The 19586-nt window shown below is 38.2% G+C and overlaps 2 protein-coding genes across 4 annotated transcripts; one reads left to right on the plus strand and one right to left on the minus strand.

Moving 5' to 3' along the window:
* Nucleotides 1–11298: 11298 nt before the first annotated feature.
* PQBP1 (poly-glutamine tract binding protein 1) lies at nucleotides 11299–12663 on the minus strand. Its single transcript, XM_067778764.1, has 2 exons — nucleotides 12441–12663; nucleotides 11299–12371 (listed from the first exon to the last, which is right to left on the minus strand). Exons 1-2 carry the CDS (start codon nucleotides 12517–12519, stop codon nucleotides 11359–11361), a joined length of 1092 nt encoding a protein of 363 aa, XP_067634865.1. The 5' UTR covers nucleotides 12520–12663; the 3' UTR covers nucleotides 11299–11358.
* Nucleotides 12664–14160: 1497 nt separating this feature from the next.
* On the plus strand, nucleotides 14161–18616 carry ras (Inosine-5'-monophosphate dehydrogenase ras). Of its 3 annotated transcripts, none has more exons than XM_067781261.1 (6): nucleotides 14161–14273; nucleotides 14365–14862; nucleotides 14945–15095; nucleotides 15754–16405; nucleotides 16466–17006; nucleotides 17082–18616. In XM_067781261.1, the coding sequence occupies exons 2-6, from the start codon at nucleotides 14699–14701 to the stop codon at nucleotides 17185–17187; spliced, it is 1614 nt and encodes a 537-aa protein (XP_067637362.1). In that variant the 5' UTR covers nucleotides 14161–14273; nucleotides 14365–14698; the 3' UTR covers nucleotides 17188–18616. The 3 variants fall into 3 exon arrangements, with proteins under 3 accessions (XP_067637362.1, XP_067637364.1, XP_067637363.1); XM_067781263.1 differs by having other exon boundaries at nucleotides 14227–14580; nucleotides 14644–14862; XM_067781262.1 differs by having other exon boundaries at nucleotides 14233–14296.
* The last annotated feature ends 970 nt before the right edge of the window (nucleotides 18617–19586 follow it).

Below are 19586 nucleotides of genomic sequence, written 5' to 3' on the forward strand. Positions count from 1 at the left end.
ACCAACAAAAACCGTTACACTAAAAAGATAGTGACGAACAGTGTCGGTAAAAGTGGATAAAACCGTTGTATAACACCTGATATCGGGTATTTGCAGAAAAGTTCGGTCATACGGACAGTAACAAATAAGGCTGACGACAGAGTGCTTGCTATAAGCTATGCTAGGCGAGAAGCAAATTTTTATTTTAATATTTTTTACACGACTTAAATGTTTCTTTTAGAATTTTCCGTAAGAAATATTTTTCATAGCTTTCTATCTGTATATTATAGCAATGCTTCCCGCTTCCGCTCTGTCATCAGTCTAAATTGATAAAATTTATTTATGTGTTATGATATACAATACCCAACAGGTATTTCTGTACATTTTTTGAAAAGTAACTTAAAGTAAACTTTCTGTGTTGAACGTTATATAAACGTTTTCAGTATTAAATATATTTAAATTTTTTTCGAGATATAGCCCAAAAAGTGGACCCGAACCTCTAGAATGTGTTTATACAATATGGATATCAAATGAAAGCTGTTGATAAGGGAATTCGTAAAGAGTATTTTTTATACCGCTGGGTGACTAGAAGTAACAAGAAGGCTCGAAACATGCTATCAAGCAATATTTCATGCCTTTACTTCTATTGTAAACTTTACCAAGAAGCGCAACTAAAAGCTGATCGCTCAAAATTAGTACACACACACAAACATCACTAATGGCCATATTACGGGAAAACATTTTATAAGCTTTGAGGGCAAATGTTAAAAAATAACTTAGCTGTGCAAGTAAATTGTAAATGTTTACAAAAAAAAAAAGACGAGAAAACTATTTGTTAATGTTTTTCAACTTCGAAAATTTCAAATTATTTTCATAAACGTTTTTTCATGAGAGAATGGCTGCATTTAAACCGTTTTCTGGATTCTCCTTCAACCCATTAGAGTTGCACCCATTCTTCATTTAATGTATGCATGAAATTCAGAATTAGTACATACATATATATGTGTATTTAGGTATATACATCTATGTATTTGTTAATATTATTGAAATAAAAATTCTCATTTTTAAAAAGTTTTGGGAGGTATTTATAACAAGCTTTCTTTTAGAAATTTTTTATAAGTTTACACTAATAAGCTTCAAAGCTCGTTGTTTCGATTATTTCACGCTTATTTCTAAACAATTTGTAAACAAAAAATCAACGTTTTGTAAGCTTAGTGTTTGTTTAAGAAAACTTTTTTAAATATACATAAAGTTTACTTTGCTTGCTGGGTATGTATTTCAATACTAATAAAAACAAAAGTGCAAACAAAGTAATTGTTAGTACTTTATGGGCATTTTGTAATTTGAGTAACTTTACCTGTCCTTAATTTATATGGATAAAATTCTATTGTTACAAGTGACCTGTTGTACTTTCCGTGACTTTCGGACTACTTTCTCAAAGTAGACTACTAAACGTGAAACACTACCAAACTGAGAACTAATACTGTTCTGGGATATAAAATTAACTCAGTTTCATAGCGGGTAAATTGTTGAGCGATTAATACAATTTTAAATATAACGACCATCCAAAGCAAATGCGCTGTACAAAACTCGCTTGTGTTGAAAAATATTCGTCCAAATAAAATCCACCCTAATATTCACCGTGGTGTGATGGTAGCGTGCTCCGCCTATCACACCGTATGCCCTGGGTTCAACTCCCGGGCAAAGCAACATCAAAATTTTAGAAATAAGATTTTTCAATTAGAAGAAAATTTTTCTAAGCGGGGTCGCCCCTCGGCAGTGTCTGGCAAGCGCTCCGATTGTATTTCTGCCATGAAAAGCTCTCAGTGAAAACTCATCTGCCTTGCAGATGCCGTTCGGAGTCGGCATAAAACATGTAGGTCCCGTCCGGCCAATTTGTAGGGAAAAATCAAGAGGAGCACGACACAAATTGGAAGAGAAGCTCGGCCTTAGATCTCTTCGGAGGTTATCGCGCCTTACATTTATTTTTTTTTTTAATATTCAAATACATACGAATCCAATATACAAATACACCAATTAAATTTCACGCAGACGCGGCGACCGCTCAGAAACAACTTTATGTATAAATGACGTCAATGACATCACGTTATACGGCAATGCGCAATGGCAATGTCCTTGTATGAAAAACGGTTTTCGATATCAGGCGAACAGCAAAATTAGAAGGCGGCAAACTTATGAATAAATATAGCCAATCGCAATAATAACTCGCCAACATTTCAACGGCTTTAAAATATGCCTTTGCAAGAGCGAGATGACACATGCCAATATACATATTTACATGTACATAAGAATATGAGCTCTTCCTACACATTTCCTTGCCAGCACATCTATTTTAATCAGAAGCGTTTGCTATACCCCTCACTCTCATGTGCATGGCCGAAGACATAGTCATCTGCCTACCTATTCTCACTTGCGTTAAATTCCCTATTGGTTTTGAATACTTACATGCCGCATTCCAAAAACTGATGTGTTGCTCTTTCGCACATTTCATTATCTCCCATCACATAACCTCACAGTATTTTGGCGGGCGTTGCTCTGTAATTTTTCTATACCGAGTATGCATGAGGACAAAGAGGAGATAAACAATACTAACGAAATGTGATAATATGAAAAGGGGAATTTATCGTTACTCTCGATTGCTGCGCGCCTAGTGTTCAAGCGATGACTAGGCCCCTGAATTCGTGTGTGCGCGCATTCGTCGTTATGTGCTCAAGCGAGACAACAACAACCGATACGATTTGTTTGAAGAAGGCGAGCGTTGCCGGCGTTACTTCTATTAATTAGCAAGCACTTGTAAAACAACAACATACACTTGTAAAAAAACAATGCAAGCAACATGTACAGTGGGTTGAAATGTTTGTATTTTTGTAAGATTGGATTCCTGTTCCCATGTTAGCTGTTTTGCTTATATTTTTGTTTTTAGTTTGGGAAAATCTAATATCCCTCGTTAAAAGGGTTTCGGTATAAAGAAAAATCATTTTGAAAACAAAAATGTGAATGCCGTCCGCCGTGGGTACCATGGCGGAAGCATACAAGTGCCGGCGGCAATCAGCTCATTGACAGTATAATGCTCACCCGCCACACCGAAGGTTTCAGGCTCAATCAAGGTAACATTCAAAACGCATCATACAAATTTTGTTCAAAACGTCGCGTTCCTTCGGCAGTGTTCGCATCGAAATATTCTCAAAAAAAATTTATTTGGCTACCAGAAAGTTCGGCGAAGCCTTAAAAGTTCTTATCATGTCAATAATGGGAATGACTAAAAGTAGCACACCACAAATTGAATAAGTTTTTTAAAGCTGTTCATAATTATGCTAAGCTTAAATTATTATTATTATAATTGTTCAATTATAATACTATTGGGCCTGGATGCACTGCGACCTTTATTTAGATCTATCGTGTTTCAGTCCATTAGTATATGTGAAGGCTTTTAATTTATTAATGTGCCGCTTCAGGCTTTTAAGTCCATATCACGAAGGGATTAAGAGTCATGCCACGTAGATGGGCGAGCATTGCCTTGTCAGAGCGACGCAGAGAATGTGAATCGGCGATTCTTCTCCAGTTAATAACAGCGAAAGGTGTGTGTATCGGATTGGCTCAACTTTCTTAGTAGTAGTAGTAACATCGTAGACTACATTGTCCCGTATATTACCCAGTGAGAGTTTGTAGGCCCTCTTTACTTAGATTAATGAGTTTAGCTGATACTCTCGCTACTTTGTTTCCTATTTACTTATGGTTTCCCTAGTGTGTGCCTTTGTGAGTCCACATTAACCCATACTAACAAAGCATTGTTTTTGGCTCCCAGATCATTTGGGACTAAAATGCATTCATCCACTAGATAATGTAAATAAATTGCCGTTTTCTAATAAGGCATGAGTTCATGGAGTAAATCTTGACACAAACTCATGTTCAGGGTATTTTGGAAACATTAATGAATTTATTCATCTGTGAAAAAAAAGCATTCCATGGCGACCAAAACGTGCAGCGGGGCATTACCATATGAATATGGCTGAGTGGGCAGAGGCATCTGCCTTTACACTAGTTAGTATGAAGTATGATTGTTGGAGATCTCGATTTCAATACTCAGCTCCCGAAAATATAGCTGATGAAGAAGTGAAATTCTGAAACATGTCCTAGTAACCATTGCCGTTTGCAAATTTTGTAATTTTTATCTTATACGTATATTTGCTATTTGCCTCTGACTCACACAGAGTATATTAACTTTAATTGGATAACGGTTGGTTGTATATAAAAGAATCGAGATAGATATGGACTTCCATATATCAAAATCATCAGTATCGAAAAAAACATTTTATTGAGCCATGTCCGTCCGTCCGTCTATCCGTCTGTCCGTTAACACGATGACTTGAGTAAATATTGAGACAAATTCACCAAATTTGGTATACGAGCCTATCTGGACCCAGAATAGATTGGTATTGAAAATGAGCGAAATCGGAAGATAACCACGCCCACTTTTTATATATGTATAACATTTTGGAAAACACAAAAAACCTGATTATTTAGTAAATAATACACCTAGAATGTTGAAATTTGACGTGTGAACTGATATTGAGACTTCATAAAAATTAAAAAAAAAATTTTTAAATGGGCGTGGCACCGCCCACTTGTGATAAAATAAATTTTACAAATATTATTAATCATAAATCAAAAATCGTTAAACCTATCATAACAAAATTCGGCAGAGTGGTTGCCTTTACTATAAGGAATGCTTTGAAGAAATATTAAGGAAATCGGTTAACGACCACGCCCCTTTTATATACAAGATTTTTAAAAGGGTCGTAGACGAAAATAATAAGCTATATCTTAGGGAAAAAAGCTTTGTATCAATAGAATTTTATTTTGAATTATAACATTAATTTTGAAAACACAAAAATTTTTTAAATGGTTGTGTTCGGTAAATTCAGTAGAAACAATTTTTTATTTCAGTTTTTCTGTTTTTCTTCTTTATTCCAAATGAAAACCAATTCTTCCCGGGCAAATAGTTAGGTAAGGCCGGTCAATAAAGAAATCACATAGACTAAATGTGCCGGAAGAACCCCAAGCAGGTACCAGGACTTATGTTATAGAATAACTCCGTCCTCTTGGCAAATACTAGAAGTTTTCTGGGACTTAGCTTAATTGCTACCTTGTTGGGGTCATTGTTATAATTTTTGTATGGAAAATTCGTATTTTTTAATAACAAATTAATGAAGAGAAAAATATCTTTGAATAGATTTTTTTTTTCACTTGACCACGGAAAAAACTGAGTAACTTTTTAGAACAAACAAAAGACGTTCTTAACTCCTTATTTAACCAGGTTTATAACAACTCGTTTTGTAGCGAGATGGGTCTCTTTGCGCGCCTAGTTTAGAGAGTAAACAACATACAAGTGAATCTAATATAAGCGTGTTAAAACAGTTAGACGCGCCAAGTTAAGTCGTGTTCATAATGAGCTTTGTTGGCGTCTGATTTAAGCGGGAGTCATTGGTGCCGTATGTCGTATCGCTGTAGTCGTATCCTTAACGTAATCAGCTGTTTATCGTTACGACGGTAAACCAAAAACCAATTGGTTGGCTACGATACGGTTACGACCTTAGCGGCACCAATAATCGATTGCATTGATTCCCATAAGGTTGGTCGAATCAGCTGTTATAAGGTTACCGATACGGTTAACGATAAAGCACCAATGTCTGCAGCTTTATTTATTTGATATTTTGCCACTTCAGCCCACAAAACTGCCGCAAGAATATTTCTTCACTTTCATACCATTTTGTGTGTAGAAAGTGATAACGTTTATAAATAGTGGGTGTGTTTTTTTCAATAAACGCCTTCGCACATATACATACATGTATATAACTACCTATCTGACAAGCACTACGTAAATATCGCCAGATGCCAGAATACTTGTTTTTTTAAGTGTTTAACGAGCTTCTAGTTCGAAAGGGCTTGTCGGAGAATATACAAGATCCTTTAGTATCTTCGGGAAAAAATATATTAGAATAACGTACTGCAAAACATTTCCGAAGGTCCATACATTTAAATATGTATGTGCTGACTCAGCAAGTCGATAATTATCTATTGCCTTCGTTGAATTCGAAGAGCCTAATAACCAGGTACCCAGTATGTTAACCCCTTTTCCTTGACGGGTTCAGGAGCTGTAGGATTTTCATTTGCTACCTTTTTGGATCTGTTGAACTTTCTACCCGATTTGCATAACAAATGCGGAGATAAGGCCACTCCCAGCATTATTTTAGCCACAATTGTTCGTAAGCCTTGGCTCATGCGTAACAGCTTCGTTTTCGACTATTGAGTCACAGGCCGGCATAGCAAGCGCTGGGCTGAAGCTGTCTGCTGTAATTGATGAGATTCTTTCAGCCACTCTTCCAAAGTTTTTTATGCGTCTTTTCTACCGGGGTTTGTCGTTTTTGAAGGTCGAAGGCAGACCGTGCGCAATTGCAAAATTTTCACTAATTCATGATCTAGATACTTCGGTTTGGATGTCAGCAAGTATCGGGATGATTTACTAAGAGTCCAGACCAGCCTCACCGGAACTATGACGTACAAACAAAAGGGCGCCGTTGTAACCGATGGAAATGTGGTATCAAAATATGACCTGACGCCTTTTTCAACTTTTTAACTATTCTGACATTCATATATCTATGAAGCAGGCCTACTCATAAGCATTTGTAGTTTACGTCTTACGTCTAGGCAAGTTTCATTACTTTAAAAGCTTTCCCTTTCGGGTATTCTTTATCATTTGAAGCGCACTCTTCTCTCACTTCATCTCAACATTCTCAGCAATTATAGAAGGGTATGTCCGAGTTCCGTTTGCCTGTCCGTTCATTTTAATTAACTTTCCAACACATCAACTTAAGCTGTGGCGCTCCTCCCTCAATCCCTCGCAGACGATTACTCTACCAACTACAAGAGAACCGTTAAATAAAACAATATATACAGAAACACAAACATGCGTACGTATGTTGGCAGGTTAGTGCTACCATCCCCCACTCCTTCGGGCATAGCTCACCCACAATATTTAACCACTTTTGCCAATTAGTGGAAAATCTAAAAATGTTTCTTCATTAACAAAAATTTCGACCTACACTTTTGCAACGACTCTTCTTCTATCCTATTACACTAACATCATCTTAATTAAAATCCTGGCACAAGCATTTTGTCTGCCATTAAAATGTAGCTGCACGCACACACATTTTAATGAACTAATGGACTTTCATACATACGGAAGTTTGTATGAATGTTTGGATGCATATTTCTCTTAGTTTGTATGTAACTTGCGGCCTTTGGATCCGGGCGCCCCACCAGTCACCTCTATCCCGCATGGAATAACAACAATACGGAGACATGCAGCTCTACATACAGATACTCGTATACGAAGAAAGCACGGACAACAACAACAAACCAATTCCACAATTCTTTGTTTCGTTTGTTCGCATTTCATTTCGTTTTATTTTACCACAAAAGGCGGCTTTTAATTGCTTAATTGGAATTGTGTGCTAATTAGTGCCCCCACCCCCACAGACGCCATCAGCCATGCGAGACGATTTGATCTAAAAGAGCCCCAACAAAATTGTGGTTGCGGTCTGCTGGCTGCGCTGATTGCTGACTGCCTGTCTTCTAAATGGCTGACTCCTCGAGATTCGCTCATGTTTCTGCCATAGCTTGTCATCTCATTCTCACGCTAAACAGTTATAGGCGTACAGGTGTCTTTTTAGGGGATCGGCTTAATGGTTCGCCTGCGATTAGCTGACTTTGCCGTACATGTGAAAGAGTAGGAAGCTCAAGCATAATACGCGAAACGCCATCACTCAGCACCTGACGTTTTTATTGAAGCGCGACCCAATAATGGCGACAGTTAGAGAGTTTTCCCAGATGGATGACGAATAAATGTGAAGCGATGTTAACAATGTATCCATGTGTGTTAAGAACCTACTAAAAAAGATTAGCTGACTGCGATGCAGTTGCTATTCCCCTATAGTTGCTATTCGAAGCTTCATTTGCAGGCGACGTAGGTTAAAGGACCTCGTAAAACCAGATCTTCAGATAAACAATCCGCTCCTAAACTTTGAGAGGCCGCTCAGCTAAGCGCCCGGTGCAGTATGTGGTTGAAAGAAGGAACCCGACAATCATTCTCTTGTACTGTTGCAGAAAACCTGGCAGCGTCAGCAACACATGTGTTTCATGTTAGTTTTTCGCGCGACGTATTCGCTGTCTGCATTTCTGTCTGAGTTTTTTGGATGGAAGTTAATTTCTTTTCATCGGCTCCATTAACCTCTCGCTTATCAGCGTTTGATCGCCGCTTTTCTGGCACCTAGTGCTATATTGGGGATGTATTATCCCTTGATATGTCAATGTCCATTGATCCTCTTTGCTTCACTGTGCAACAGTGGCGTTTAAATCTCCTTGGACTATCTTCATTAGGTTCTAAATACCCTATTCAAAGTGTTATTGCTTGCCATTGAATCTCTTAACAGGATCTTTTGGAAGTGTCGATTGAGTTTAGTGTACGCGATCTATCTCGAACCCTCGGCAATGTTTCCAATCTTTCAATTCAGGTAGTGAATGTGCTACATATCCTAATCCGATACGGTTGTGGACTTTCTTGGGGTTTCAGTGCAGGCTTATGACTTAAAGCTATTTGGACCACACCTCCAGCAGGCGACAAATTTCAGACGCTTACGACAGTTATCGCAGAGCGATACGAGCATAGCTCCGATGCTTTCGTAGCCCCAATGGGTAGAGAAAATTGGAATATTCGCGCTAAAAGCATGCCTATCGTAAGAGATGACTATATTTCACAGACCCGTAGGCTCGAGTATGTCTTGTTTCAGGAGGTGATGTTAGAAGAGTATTCTGGATTCATACACGGAATAGAACTGCTCCCATAGCATTCCAATAAACAGGGGCCCATGTCGATTACAACCTTCTATTCGTTTCAGCACGTTCACCATTCACAAAGTTTTTAGTCTCGTGCAGCCAGTTTTTGTCATCAGAATGTTTTTGTCCTTAATTCCTGCGTTATTACAGAAAGTTTAAGGCGGCATACAATGGCCCGTCCACCGCACTGATAATAAAGTTAGTTCGACCATTTAAGCCACGCCTACTACTTCATTACTCAGTATCATCAACCTTCTCGGAAGTTTCTACAGTGGCGAATTTGGAGTGTTGTTGGTTGATTTGAGTCTTGAGCTTTCTAACACTTTTATCCGCTTCTCATGGGACTTGCAGTTCAAAGTCTAAGATATTCTAGCCCTGTTGATGCTCAGTTCATTTAAGTTACTGGGATGCGGAACAAGGACTAACAACTTTGCTATCAATTTCTTACCAGGTATCTACATATAGGTATATTATTTTCCTTGTTAGAAAGAGATAGGTAGCGCAAAAAGTGAAAAACTAATTAAAATCTTATAAGACGGCAAGAGGATTCTCTTACGGTTTACACCAACTTTTCCCCTTCTTCACACTAAGGACAATGAAATGAGTATTTCTCTCAAAAAACAATAACACGGCCACTGAGAGCGAAGAATGCAGGATGGACGAAAACATAAAATTGCGTGTCACCACCCAACGAAGCGCTAAAAATCAAAACAACAAAGTACAAGGCGCTGTTGGTTGCGCCAAACGCAAAATAGCAAATTATGTTCAAGCAAATATCATAACGACTGACTGGGTGTGTGTCCAAACGCATACCCACCACCAACAAACAACGCACGGTAACAATCGTCAGCCATTCAAGCATAAGAATAAAAGCAACAAAAAATCACAGGCGGTCGTTTGGTTTAAGCCATTCGACGCTGTACAGAGCCGTAGTCGAATGTCTACCGAGGGGGTTAATTAATGGCGTCATTCTACTTCGCTATTCGTCAAACAACTGCAATGAAAAGAGGCGACAGTGCTGGTCGGAGAGCTGAGGGTAGTGTCAGCGTATCTTTTGTTGAGTTCGGCTGGGGCAAATGATAGGCAGCTGTGCTCAAATTGAAAATGATCTAGATGGTTTCTTAGGGTTGTATCATATTTACCTCGTAGAGAAGAACCGTGCAGTCGCTCATCCGTTACGTTCACCAGGCTGGAGGAAGTTACAGGCCTACCAGAACAGCGCACTTTTTTGTTATGATGCAGCACAATATGCAACCTTCGGAGAATGTTTTCGGTGTAACTAAACATCCATTTCAGAGGAAGTTCAAGTAGCCCTTCATGTATTAGTATTCCAGCAGAAACGACGGTATAGCCGTTTTTAATCAGAAGAATCCTTGACTTTGCTGAGTAGATGACATGTCACAGTCTGCGGTTAAGATAACCTCCGTTGACCACCCCACATATGTCATGTTTCAAATACACTACAGAACAGTTAGTAATTGTACGAGGGGAGCACGACCTTACTTGTAACCCCCTTTGGTATATGCACATGATCCGAACTACTGAAATCATTTAATTTGTTTTCCCACCCCAGCTGAATACAAAATGCTTTTAGAATGTAGAATATGTATGTATATATCATTGTTTGTATATGGTATTTAATGGTGAGCTCGCCATCAAAAAATCCAAAGCAGCAATCCCAAACTAAAACCCGTCAAACGTTTGATTGCTTCCCTATACCAGGGTTGTGACAATTTACAACCAGCCAGCGATTGAAGCGAAATAGCGGAAAGGCCATGTTAAGTAACAAACGGCGACGACGTATACACCCAAGGTCGCATCCACCACGCCCTAGATACGCCTCAAATTCATCAAAAGTAATAGGAGCCCAGACATTTTTGCAGACCTCAACGCCAACGCGTTGACGGTAGTATTAAAGGAGATTCTGAATAGAGAGAGATGGACAGAAGGAGAGAGAGAGCGAGCACGTACATCGCGTAGTTAAAAGAAGTACTTGAGAGCTTGGCTGCTGATTGCTGCTAATGGGCAGGGCTGGGCATGCGAATTAATAAAAGAACCCTAAAGCAAATGCAAAACGTTTTTATAGAGGCTGGCTGTATGATACGATGACGCCTCCTGTTTGCATTGAAAATTATGCCATGTTTGTTTTTGTGCTTTAACAATAGTTTGTTGTTGTTGTGCTGTTATTGCGTATACCCAATTATTTATAACTTTGGCGACCCATGTTCTAAACAAAACTGCTTCGGTGCTAAGCTACATATGATTTGATAGGGGTTGTGCTTAAATGCGCTAATCGTCCTTTGAAAAAGTCAAAATGCATACACACAGCATTCCTTCATTATTGAACAAGCAGGGACATGTGTGAAAGTTACATATGCATATGGATTTGTATAGATGTACATATATATATGATTATTTTATTCCATATCCTTGTAAGTAATACTATATGCTATTTACTATACTCTAATCCTCGCTATCACGTCGCACATCAGCACGCTTATCACGTTCTCTGCCCGACTCCTTTGCAGGACCATTCGCCTTTTTCGCCTTTCTTGACTCATCCCCACCCGATGTGGCTAGACCATCAGACCACTTACCGCGTGGTATATCTGAATATGAGCTGGGATCCATGGGATCTGCCTTTTCTACATCGCCACCACGTTTGCCGCCATGTCTACGACCACCGCTGCTCTGCTCACGTTCTCTTTCCTTATCACCACGTTCACGCCTTTGCTTTGCGAGTGTTCGATCTAAATCACGCGACTTTTGTTTACGTTGCGGTGCCACTGCATTTAGTTGGGCAATCTCGTGAATACTTGGAAAGTCTGTAGGCGGCGCCGGTGAACGTGGGCGCATGGATGAGTTGATTATTTCATCTATCTCACGTTGATGTCGTGCTAATTCAGTTTCTTGTGCATCATGTGTATTTTCATCATGCTGTTCACCATCACTGCCACCGGCTCCTTCTCCACCTGCAGCCTCTTCGAGTTGGCGCCTAAAAACTGCAGCACTTTTAGTTACTTGCGATTTGGGATGTGTTGGCGGTAGCCATGACACCAAATTTTCGGCAATACTAACAAAGTAATAGCTACCACAACCGGGATCATAGCGATCAGACCAACCTTTGGGAAGCGGATATTTACGTCGCAAGCGTTTGTAGCGCCGCATATATTCACGACTTGGTTCGGTTTTGCCATCACCCCAGCGATTAACGCAGAATAGTGTACATTTGTGCCAAATGTTGTATTTGTTTGGACAGCCTCGATGACCGGTAGTTGAGTTAGCTTCACCCATGCGTTCCTTCATGCGTTCTAACCAGAAATTTTCTTCTACGCGTTTAACGCTGGTGTCTTTGTCGTATAGCGGTGGATGCTGGTATTCTGCACGTGCGGCAGCACGATGGTCCTCGCTTTCCATTTCATCGTAATCCTCTGCAATAACTTCTTCGCTTTCAGCGGCTGCTTTTGTCGCTTTTGCTGTACAGGATAGATTATATTATGAAAGTAGTCGTCGTTCTAAAAGTAAACCATTTTCTTGCCACAAACCTTTTTTCTTTTTTTCCTTAGTTTTTTGCACAAGTCCACGCTGTGCGAGACGCTGAAGTAATGCTGGTGGCAAACTCATTATGTGTATCTTGCGCACCTCGACTTGACCTCCCACTTAAAATTGCTATGTTTCAAATTTTAAAACAGACTCGAGCTGCGATTTAATAATAATTAACTTATCTAAATAAATGCAGCTGTTTTTGTTTTAATCAGAAGTTTGACAGCTATGTTTTGTTGTAGTTGCATTTGACAATTGTGTATGTTCAGTGGCTCATTCATAGTTGGGCAGAATGCAAAACAAGGTAAATAATAAAACAAGTATACATTTAAAACAAAATGGCGCATTATCATAGTCAAAATAAAATAGATTTTAAATTTAGTTGCAACTTTTTGACATAATTTTCTATGAGCTATTTGTCAAAAAAGCTGAAACTAAATTTAAAACCTATTCTATTTTGACTATGATTATGCGCCAATGTGATTAGGTTTTGACCACATGTTGTTTTAAGGTCCGAACGCATACGATTTTTGATCATTTTAAGGCAATTTTTATATAAGTCACATCAATCCATATATGTAATACTTCTATATTGCTACAAAAAGCTAAGTACATTCCCCAACATCAGAGTGCCGATATATTGCTGTTTACATGTTTTTGTTTTTGTATTCAATAATCGAATGTACCAAAATTTAAGTTTTTCCTTGTCACACTTATGTTGCTACAATCACAAAAATTTTATACGCTGTCTTCCTTTGATTTTGCATCCAACACACATTGCGAGCATTTTCTATTAGCAATATAGGAGTACTACATATATGCTTCAATCTATCGAAAAGCCAACATGAAGTTGAAATTTCAAAGGAGGTCGCTTCGCGTGTTGCGAGATTTGCCTGGCACTACTAGTGCTGTCAAGTGCAAATCGTGTTTAAATAGAAACCATGAACGACGTAAGGAAAATTAGGTAGCATTAAAGAAACAAAATTATCCGTAATTTTTGGCATCACTACATCGCAAGTGTCAAAAAAATAGAACTACATTACCTACATTTCCTATGTTTACATTTCGTTTTATAATTAGGGATGGCAAAACATGAAAAAAGTTGACAAAAACAATATTACAAAATAACTGATTTAAAAAACATCTACTTCATATATGTGGATACAGTTGTGTACTTAGCAGTACATACAACGTTTAAGTGCAGATGTCATATAATAAAATAGACAGCTAGAAGTAAAGTTGTGACATTTCACTTTTTCTTTTCCACTGTTATATTAACGAAGCAAAGCATCTGTGGTAGTACTCTTTAACGGAGACGTCAAAGCGAAGCAACGTATTGGTTATTTATTTTGTCATTTCACTTAACTAACCGAACTATGTTGCGAATTGTCACTAACAAGCCAACCTAATAAAACGGCACTTCGTTTTTTTAGCGCACGCTAACAAACGGCGTTTTTTGCCCTAACCGAAATAAGCATGCGTTGCGACAATGTAAAGCATGTGTGCAAACGCCAAACTGAAATGGCACGCAGAACAAAAATTGGAAATCGAGTTAGGTTTTCACGCAGCAAATTCAAGTTCGGTTGCTCTCATACAAGTTGTATGTGCATGAGACATTTTTGACAGAAAATTACTTGCGTGCGTTTATATTAGGTTGACCACTAAACGGTTAGTTGTGTTCTGAACGAGCCCAACGTATAGAAAATTCTAAACCTGCATGCAACGCTGCGAAAAAAGGGGAGCACTTGAGCAAATAGAAATGAGCAACACGTGGAGCATTGAAAGTTGCTCATTCAGTGTGGAGCAATTGAGTGAGACGCATTTACCAGCGGAAGGTGGGAATTTTACTAAAAAAAATGTGCCAATAATACTATTTACAAAGTCTAATATTACTTTATTTACATAAATCTCTTTGTTTATGCGTAGAACGTACAATTAGTGAGCAACATATTGCACAAATATCAGAAAACATTGGGAAGTTTCCACGGGCGTACCAAAAAATTTGGAGAACCAATAAAAATCGAAGTGTTGCTGCATTGGGACGATTCTATAATATTAATTGGAAGCATTTTTTCTGAAACAATTTAAAACAGGAGTCGACTGCTCCCAAGTAAAAAAAAACAGTAGCAAACCTATAGAAAAAGGAAAGTAAAGAGAATTGAAAGTACAAGCCATCTCAACTAGTAATTAATATCCTCATCAATTAGTGCCAAACGGTTTCTTTACTCCCTTTTACACGTCACTACCGTAAACATAGATAATGGCCGCTTTAACAAGTAATATTAATACAAATGGCTTTGAAAATGTAACAGCTGAGCCGATGAAAATTGCTGGTAGCGTGGCAGATGTTAATGGCGACGAGGAGTTGCAGGATGGGATATCGTGTCACGAGCTTTTTTCCAATAGTGAAGGCCTAACTTACAAGTATGTGTGTTTGTCGTGAATTGATTTGTTTTATCGTGTCTGTTTTTCATTGATACTAAGAAATATTTTATTTATCTTTTAGTGATTTTCTTATCTTACCTGGGTATATTGATTTTGCTGCAGAAGAAGTGGATCTTAGTTCACCGTTGACAAAAGCGATTAATCTGCGAGCACCACTGGTCTCATCCCCTATGGATACTGTAACTGAGTCGGACATGGCTATTGCTATGGCGGTGAGTTTTTTGCTTGTATCTCTTATTTTATCAGGCCCGTTTATTTTTGAAATACCAAAATTTACTGCCGAACACTGAGTGGTCTATGATCCACAACAGTTCTACGTACTACTGATCAGATCAGATATCGATAACGCGGAGTTTCCGTTTCAATTGGTGTTGTGATACTCTTACATTTGTCATTTGAATTTCCTGCCCTATATATTTTATGGCGACTCCAAAGGGAATCTGAAAAGGCAGAGAATTTCAAGGATCAAATGTAATCGAAGAGTAACCCAAAGTACTGTCATTTTCTAAACAATTTTGATGTTGATTGTCCCGTAACTTGAGTCGGGACCTTGGGTTGGTTAGACCATCATGACACTACTTCAACGCCATTGCGGCTGAACCTACTAGCATGCAGATGTATGTTTGAGCCTCTTCGCTATTCAGCTAGACATAGTTGTTGCCCAAATGTGCCGGAGGGATATTAAATGATAGTTTAAAACCTAGAACATCCCGAAAAGGCAAATAACTCAAAAATTCCCGCACTTGACATTTCACTTATGCTTCTAATTGGCTTCGGCTTCCACACCCCTACTCTTGAATCGAGATTAATAAAAAACTTTCTTTCCATTCATTTTTACAAAGTAATTATTAACTTTTTTACATTTTCCAGCTTTGCGGTGGTATTGGCATTATTCATCACAATTGCACACCAGAATATCAAGCAAATGAAGTGTATAAAGTAAAAAAATATAAACATGGCTTCATACGCGATCCTTCTGTACTGTCACCCGAGCATACCGTGGGCGATGTGTTAGAAGCGCGACGCGTAAAAGGCTTCACTGGCTACCCCATTACCGCTAATGGTAAATTGGGTGGCCGCCTATTGGGTATAGTGACATCGCGTGATATTGATTTTCGTGAAAATCAACCAGAAATTAAACTGGGAACAATCATGACTACAGAATTGATTACAGCACCAAATGGCGCTACACTTCCCATGGCTAATGCTATTTTAGAGAAGAGCAAGAAAGGCAAATTACCCATTGTTAATGACAAAGGTGAATTAGTAGCATTGATTGCACGCACCGATTTGAAAAAAGCACGTTCCTATCCAAATGCTTCGAAAGATAGCAATAAACAACTGTTGGTAGGTGCTGCCATTGGCACACGTCCTGAAGACAAAGAGCGTCTTAAATTGCTTGTAGAAAATGGTGTTGATGTTATCGTTTTAGATTCTTCGCAAGGCAATTCCATTTATCAAATTGAAATGATTAAATTTATTAAAAGTACTTATTCGTCACTGCAAGTGATAGCCGGCAATGGTAAGCAATGAAGCACAATATTTTTTGCTTTTGCAAACTTTTTCCATTTCTTCATTCTAGTGGTAACACGCGCACAAGCAAAAAATCTCATTGATGCTGGCGCTGATAGCTTGCGAGTGGGCATGGGTTCCGGCTCAATTTGTATTACACAAGAAGTTATGGCTTGTGGTTGTCCACAGGCAACAGCTGTTTACCAAGTTGCCACATATGCCAAAAAATTTGGTGTGCCAGTCATTGCTGATGGTGGTATACAGTCTATTGGGCATATTGTAAAAGCATTATCTTTAGGCGCAAGCGCTGTTATGATGGGCTCACTCTTGGCCGGCACTTCTGAAGCGCCTGGTGAATACTTCTTTTCCGATGGTGTGCGCTTGAAGAAGTACCGCGGTATGGGCTCACTAGAGGCTATGGAGCGGCGTGAAGGCAAAGGAGCTGCTATGTCACGTTATTATCATACTGAAATGGATCGTACTAAAGTAGCGCAAGGTGTTAGTGGCAGTATTGTCGACAAGGGTTCAGTATTACGTTATTTGCCCTATTTGGAGTGTGGACTACAGCATAGTTGCCAAGATATTGGTGCGCGTACTGTTAGTGAATTGAGGTAAATTAAGTTATGCTTTTTGTAAACAATCGTAACTTGAAACAGTGTCGCTTATTTCCATTTACTTTTTTTTAGAGCAATGATTTACAATGGCAAGTTACGTTTTATGAAACGTACACATTCCGCTCAATTGGAAGGCAATGTACATGGTTTATTTTCGTATGAAAAACGTCTCTTCTAACAGCCAATGTTAGCGTCAAGTGCTCGTGCCGATAAAGCGTTAAACGCTAATAATTTGATGCAAGGACGCAGCAGTGGTTTGGCGTCATATTTGGAGCAGCGGAATGGGGCATATGAAAGCAGCAGTAGAGAGGCAGCGCAAAATTTATACAATAGAGCAACAGACAAAGCTAGTAAAGTGGCTCAGCGGCGTCGGCAGTAATTTTTAATTGGTAACAATAATATGTCGCACAATGTGATACTAAACGGAATCTTTGTTTGAACAGCAAATATTGACTTCTCATTATCTCATAGCATTGAGTGTCTAAAAATGTACTGCTTGTGAAATTACGTGTAATGCTAAGAACTACATTGCTGTGCTTTCTGCTTAACTTATTTGCGCTTATTATTTAATGTGCTTAACTTAATATTTATATTACTAGCTTACAAAAAAAATTATACATTATAGTGAATCTAAAAACATATATATGTACATATGCAGTAAGTTTAGTGGACAACATTTGATAAACTCAAGAGTAAAAACGAACTTGGTAGTCAGGAAATAAGTCTGAAAGGAATATGATTTATATGCTCATCGTCTTAGTGTTGAGGCCAATCATTTTTTCTTGGGATCGAGGAAATAAAATAATACTTGGTCATTTTCAAACGAAACTCTTTAAATTTCAGATGAAAGAATATTAGTTGTCACCTGAAGATGAGTTCTAGAACCAGAAAGGTATTATTCATAGTATTTAAATGTTAAAACTTTTGTAACAAATTAGCAAAATTGTTGATTGTATTGATATGCATACATATGTTATTCGGTTCTCTGCTTATAAAATATTATAGATGTTTATTAAGTAACTATTGGTATATGCGACTAACTACTTATAAAAATTAACATTAATTCTGCATGTCAAAATAAAGGTTTAAGAAAATAAAAAATATCTAGAACAAGCTTCCTCATTCTATGCATACTTAATAAATGTGTTAATATCAAATTACTTGTATACGGCAACTGCATGTTCCGTAGAATCGGACCCCCGAATGCATTTGGTCATATATATATCTCTGTATGCCAACTTATTATAACTTTATACGTATATCTATACAACCAAAAATAAAAGTTGAAAATCTAATAGTAGATATTGCAAAATTATGTAGACCCTTCTCCCAAAACACAGCACTGATGTCAATTTATAATATGAAAAAAAATCATGATTGAATAATGGAAAAAATTTATTGTTGTTACAAAAATTTATTCAAACAGATTTTAGAAAACAAATGCATTGCAATTCAACTTATTGTTAATACAAATCTATTGTATACATTCAAATATATGTAAGTATAAATCTTTGTAAAAAATGAGTGTTAACAAAGATACATATTATGTAGTACCAACATTGAAATAAAGCGAATATATTAAAGTATATACACATAAATGTAAACAATTTACTGTTATTTTATTTACTAGGTGCACATAGCTTATACCTACGTATGCTTTTGAAGGTCATATTGCAAAGATTTCAATTACTTAAATAATAATTTGCGGCTTGCAAACGTTGCTCTTTGTAGAGCTTATATTTCATAAACAATTACTATAGTTTATAAAAGATATATGTGCATACAAAATTGTATACAATAAAATTTGTATTTGTGGGTATGTACATAATATGCACCTACATACAATTCTGCTATGGACAAATTTCAAGTGTATAATGAATTTGTATGCGAATATTGATTTCTTAATTAGGGCCAATCACAAAATTCAAAGGCCCGCTTGTATGAATTGGGATATTGCGAATTTCCATTCTAGCTAACATACGATAGTAGTTTAGGAAATCATTTGGTTTAGAACAACCAAGCTTCAGTCCTTTCTTCGGCTTCCGCCTTGATTGGTTCAGACTCAACCAAGCCATGTTGTAGCGATAAGGTTGCTCCCCGAAGGCTTTGGGGAGTGTTATCGATGTGATGGTGCTTTGCCGGATACAGATCCGGTACGCTCCGGTACCACAGCACCATTAAGGTGCTAGCCCGACCATCTCGGGAACGATTTATGTGGCCACATTAAACCTTCAGGCCATTCCCCCCTCCCCACCCTCAAGTTCCATGAAGAGCTTGGGGTCTCCAAAGCCTCGTCTGTTAGTGAAACAGGATTCGCCGCGGATAGGTGAGGTTCACAATTGGGTTTGGAGAAGCTATATATTGCGCTGGCAACATGAAGGGTTGCGCTACACAACCCCTTAAATCTGGTATTTTAGTCGCCTCTTACGACAGGCATACCTACCGCGGGTATATTCTGATCCCCTAACCCGCTGGGGTAACTCAGCCAAGCCTCAATGTTGTGGTTGCTGTAGCGATAAAGACACTCCCCAAAGTTTTGGTACGTTCCGGCAACAAGCACCATTCCTGACCATCTTC

Source organism: Eurosta solidaginis, chromosome 4 (genome assembly GCF_040869045.1).
Source record: "Eurosta solidaginis isolate ZX-2024a chromosome 4, ASM4086904v1, whole genome shotgun sequence".
NCBI classification, from domain to species: Eukaryota; Metazoa; Arthropoda; class Insecta; order Diptera; family Tephritidae; genus Eurosta; species Eurosta solidaginis.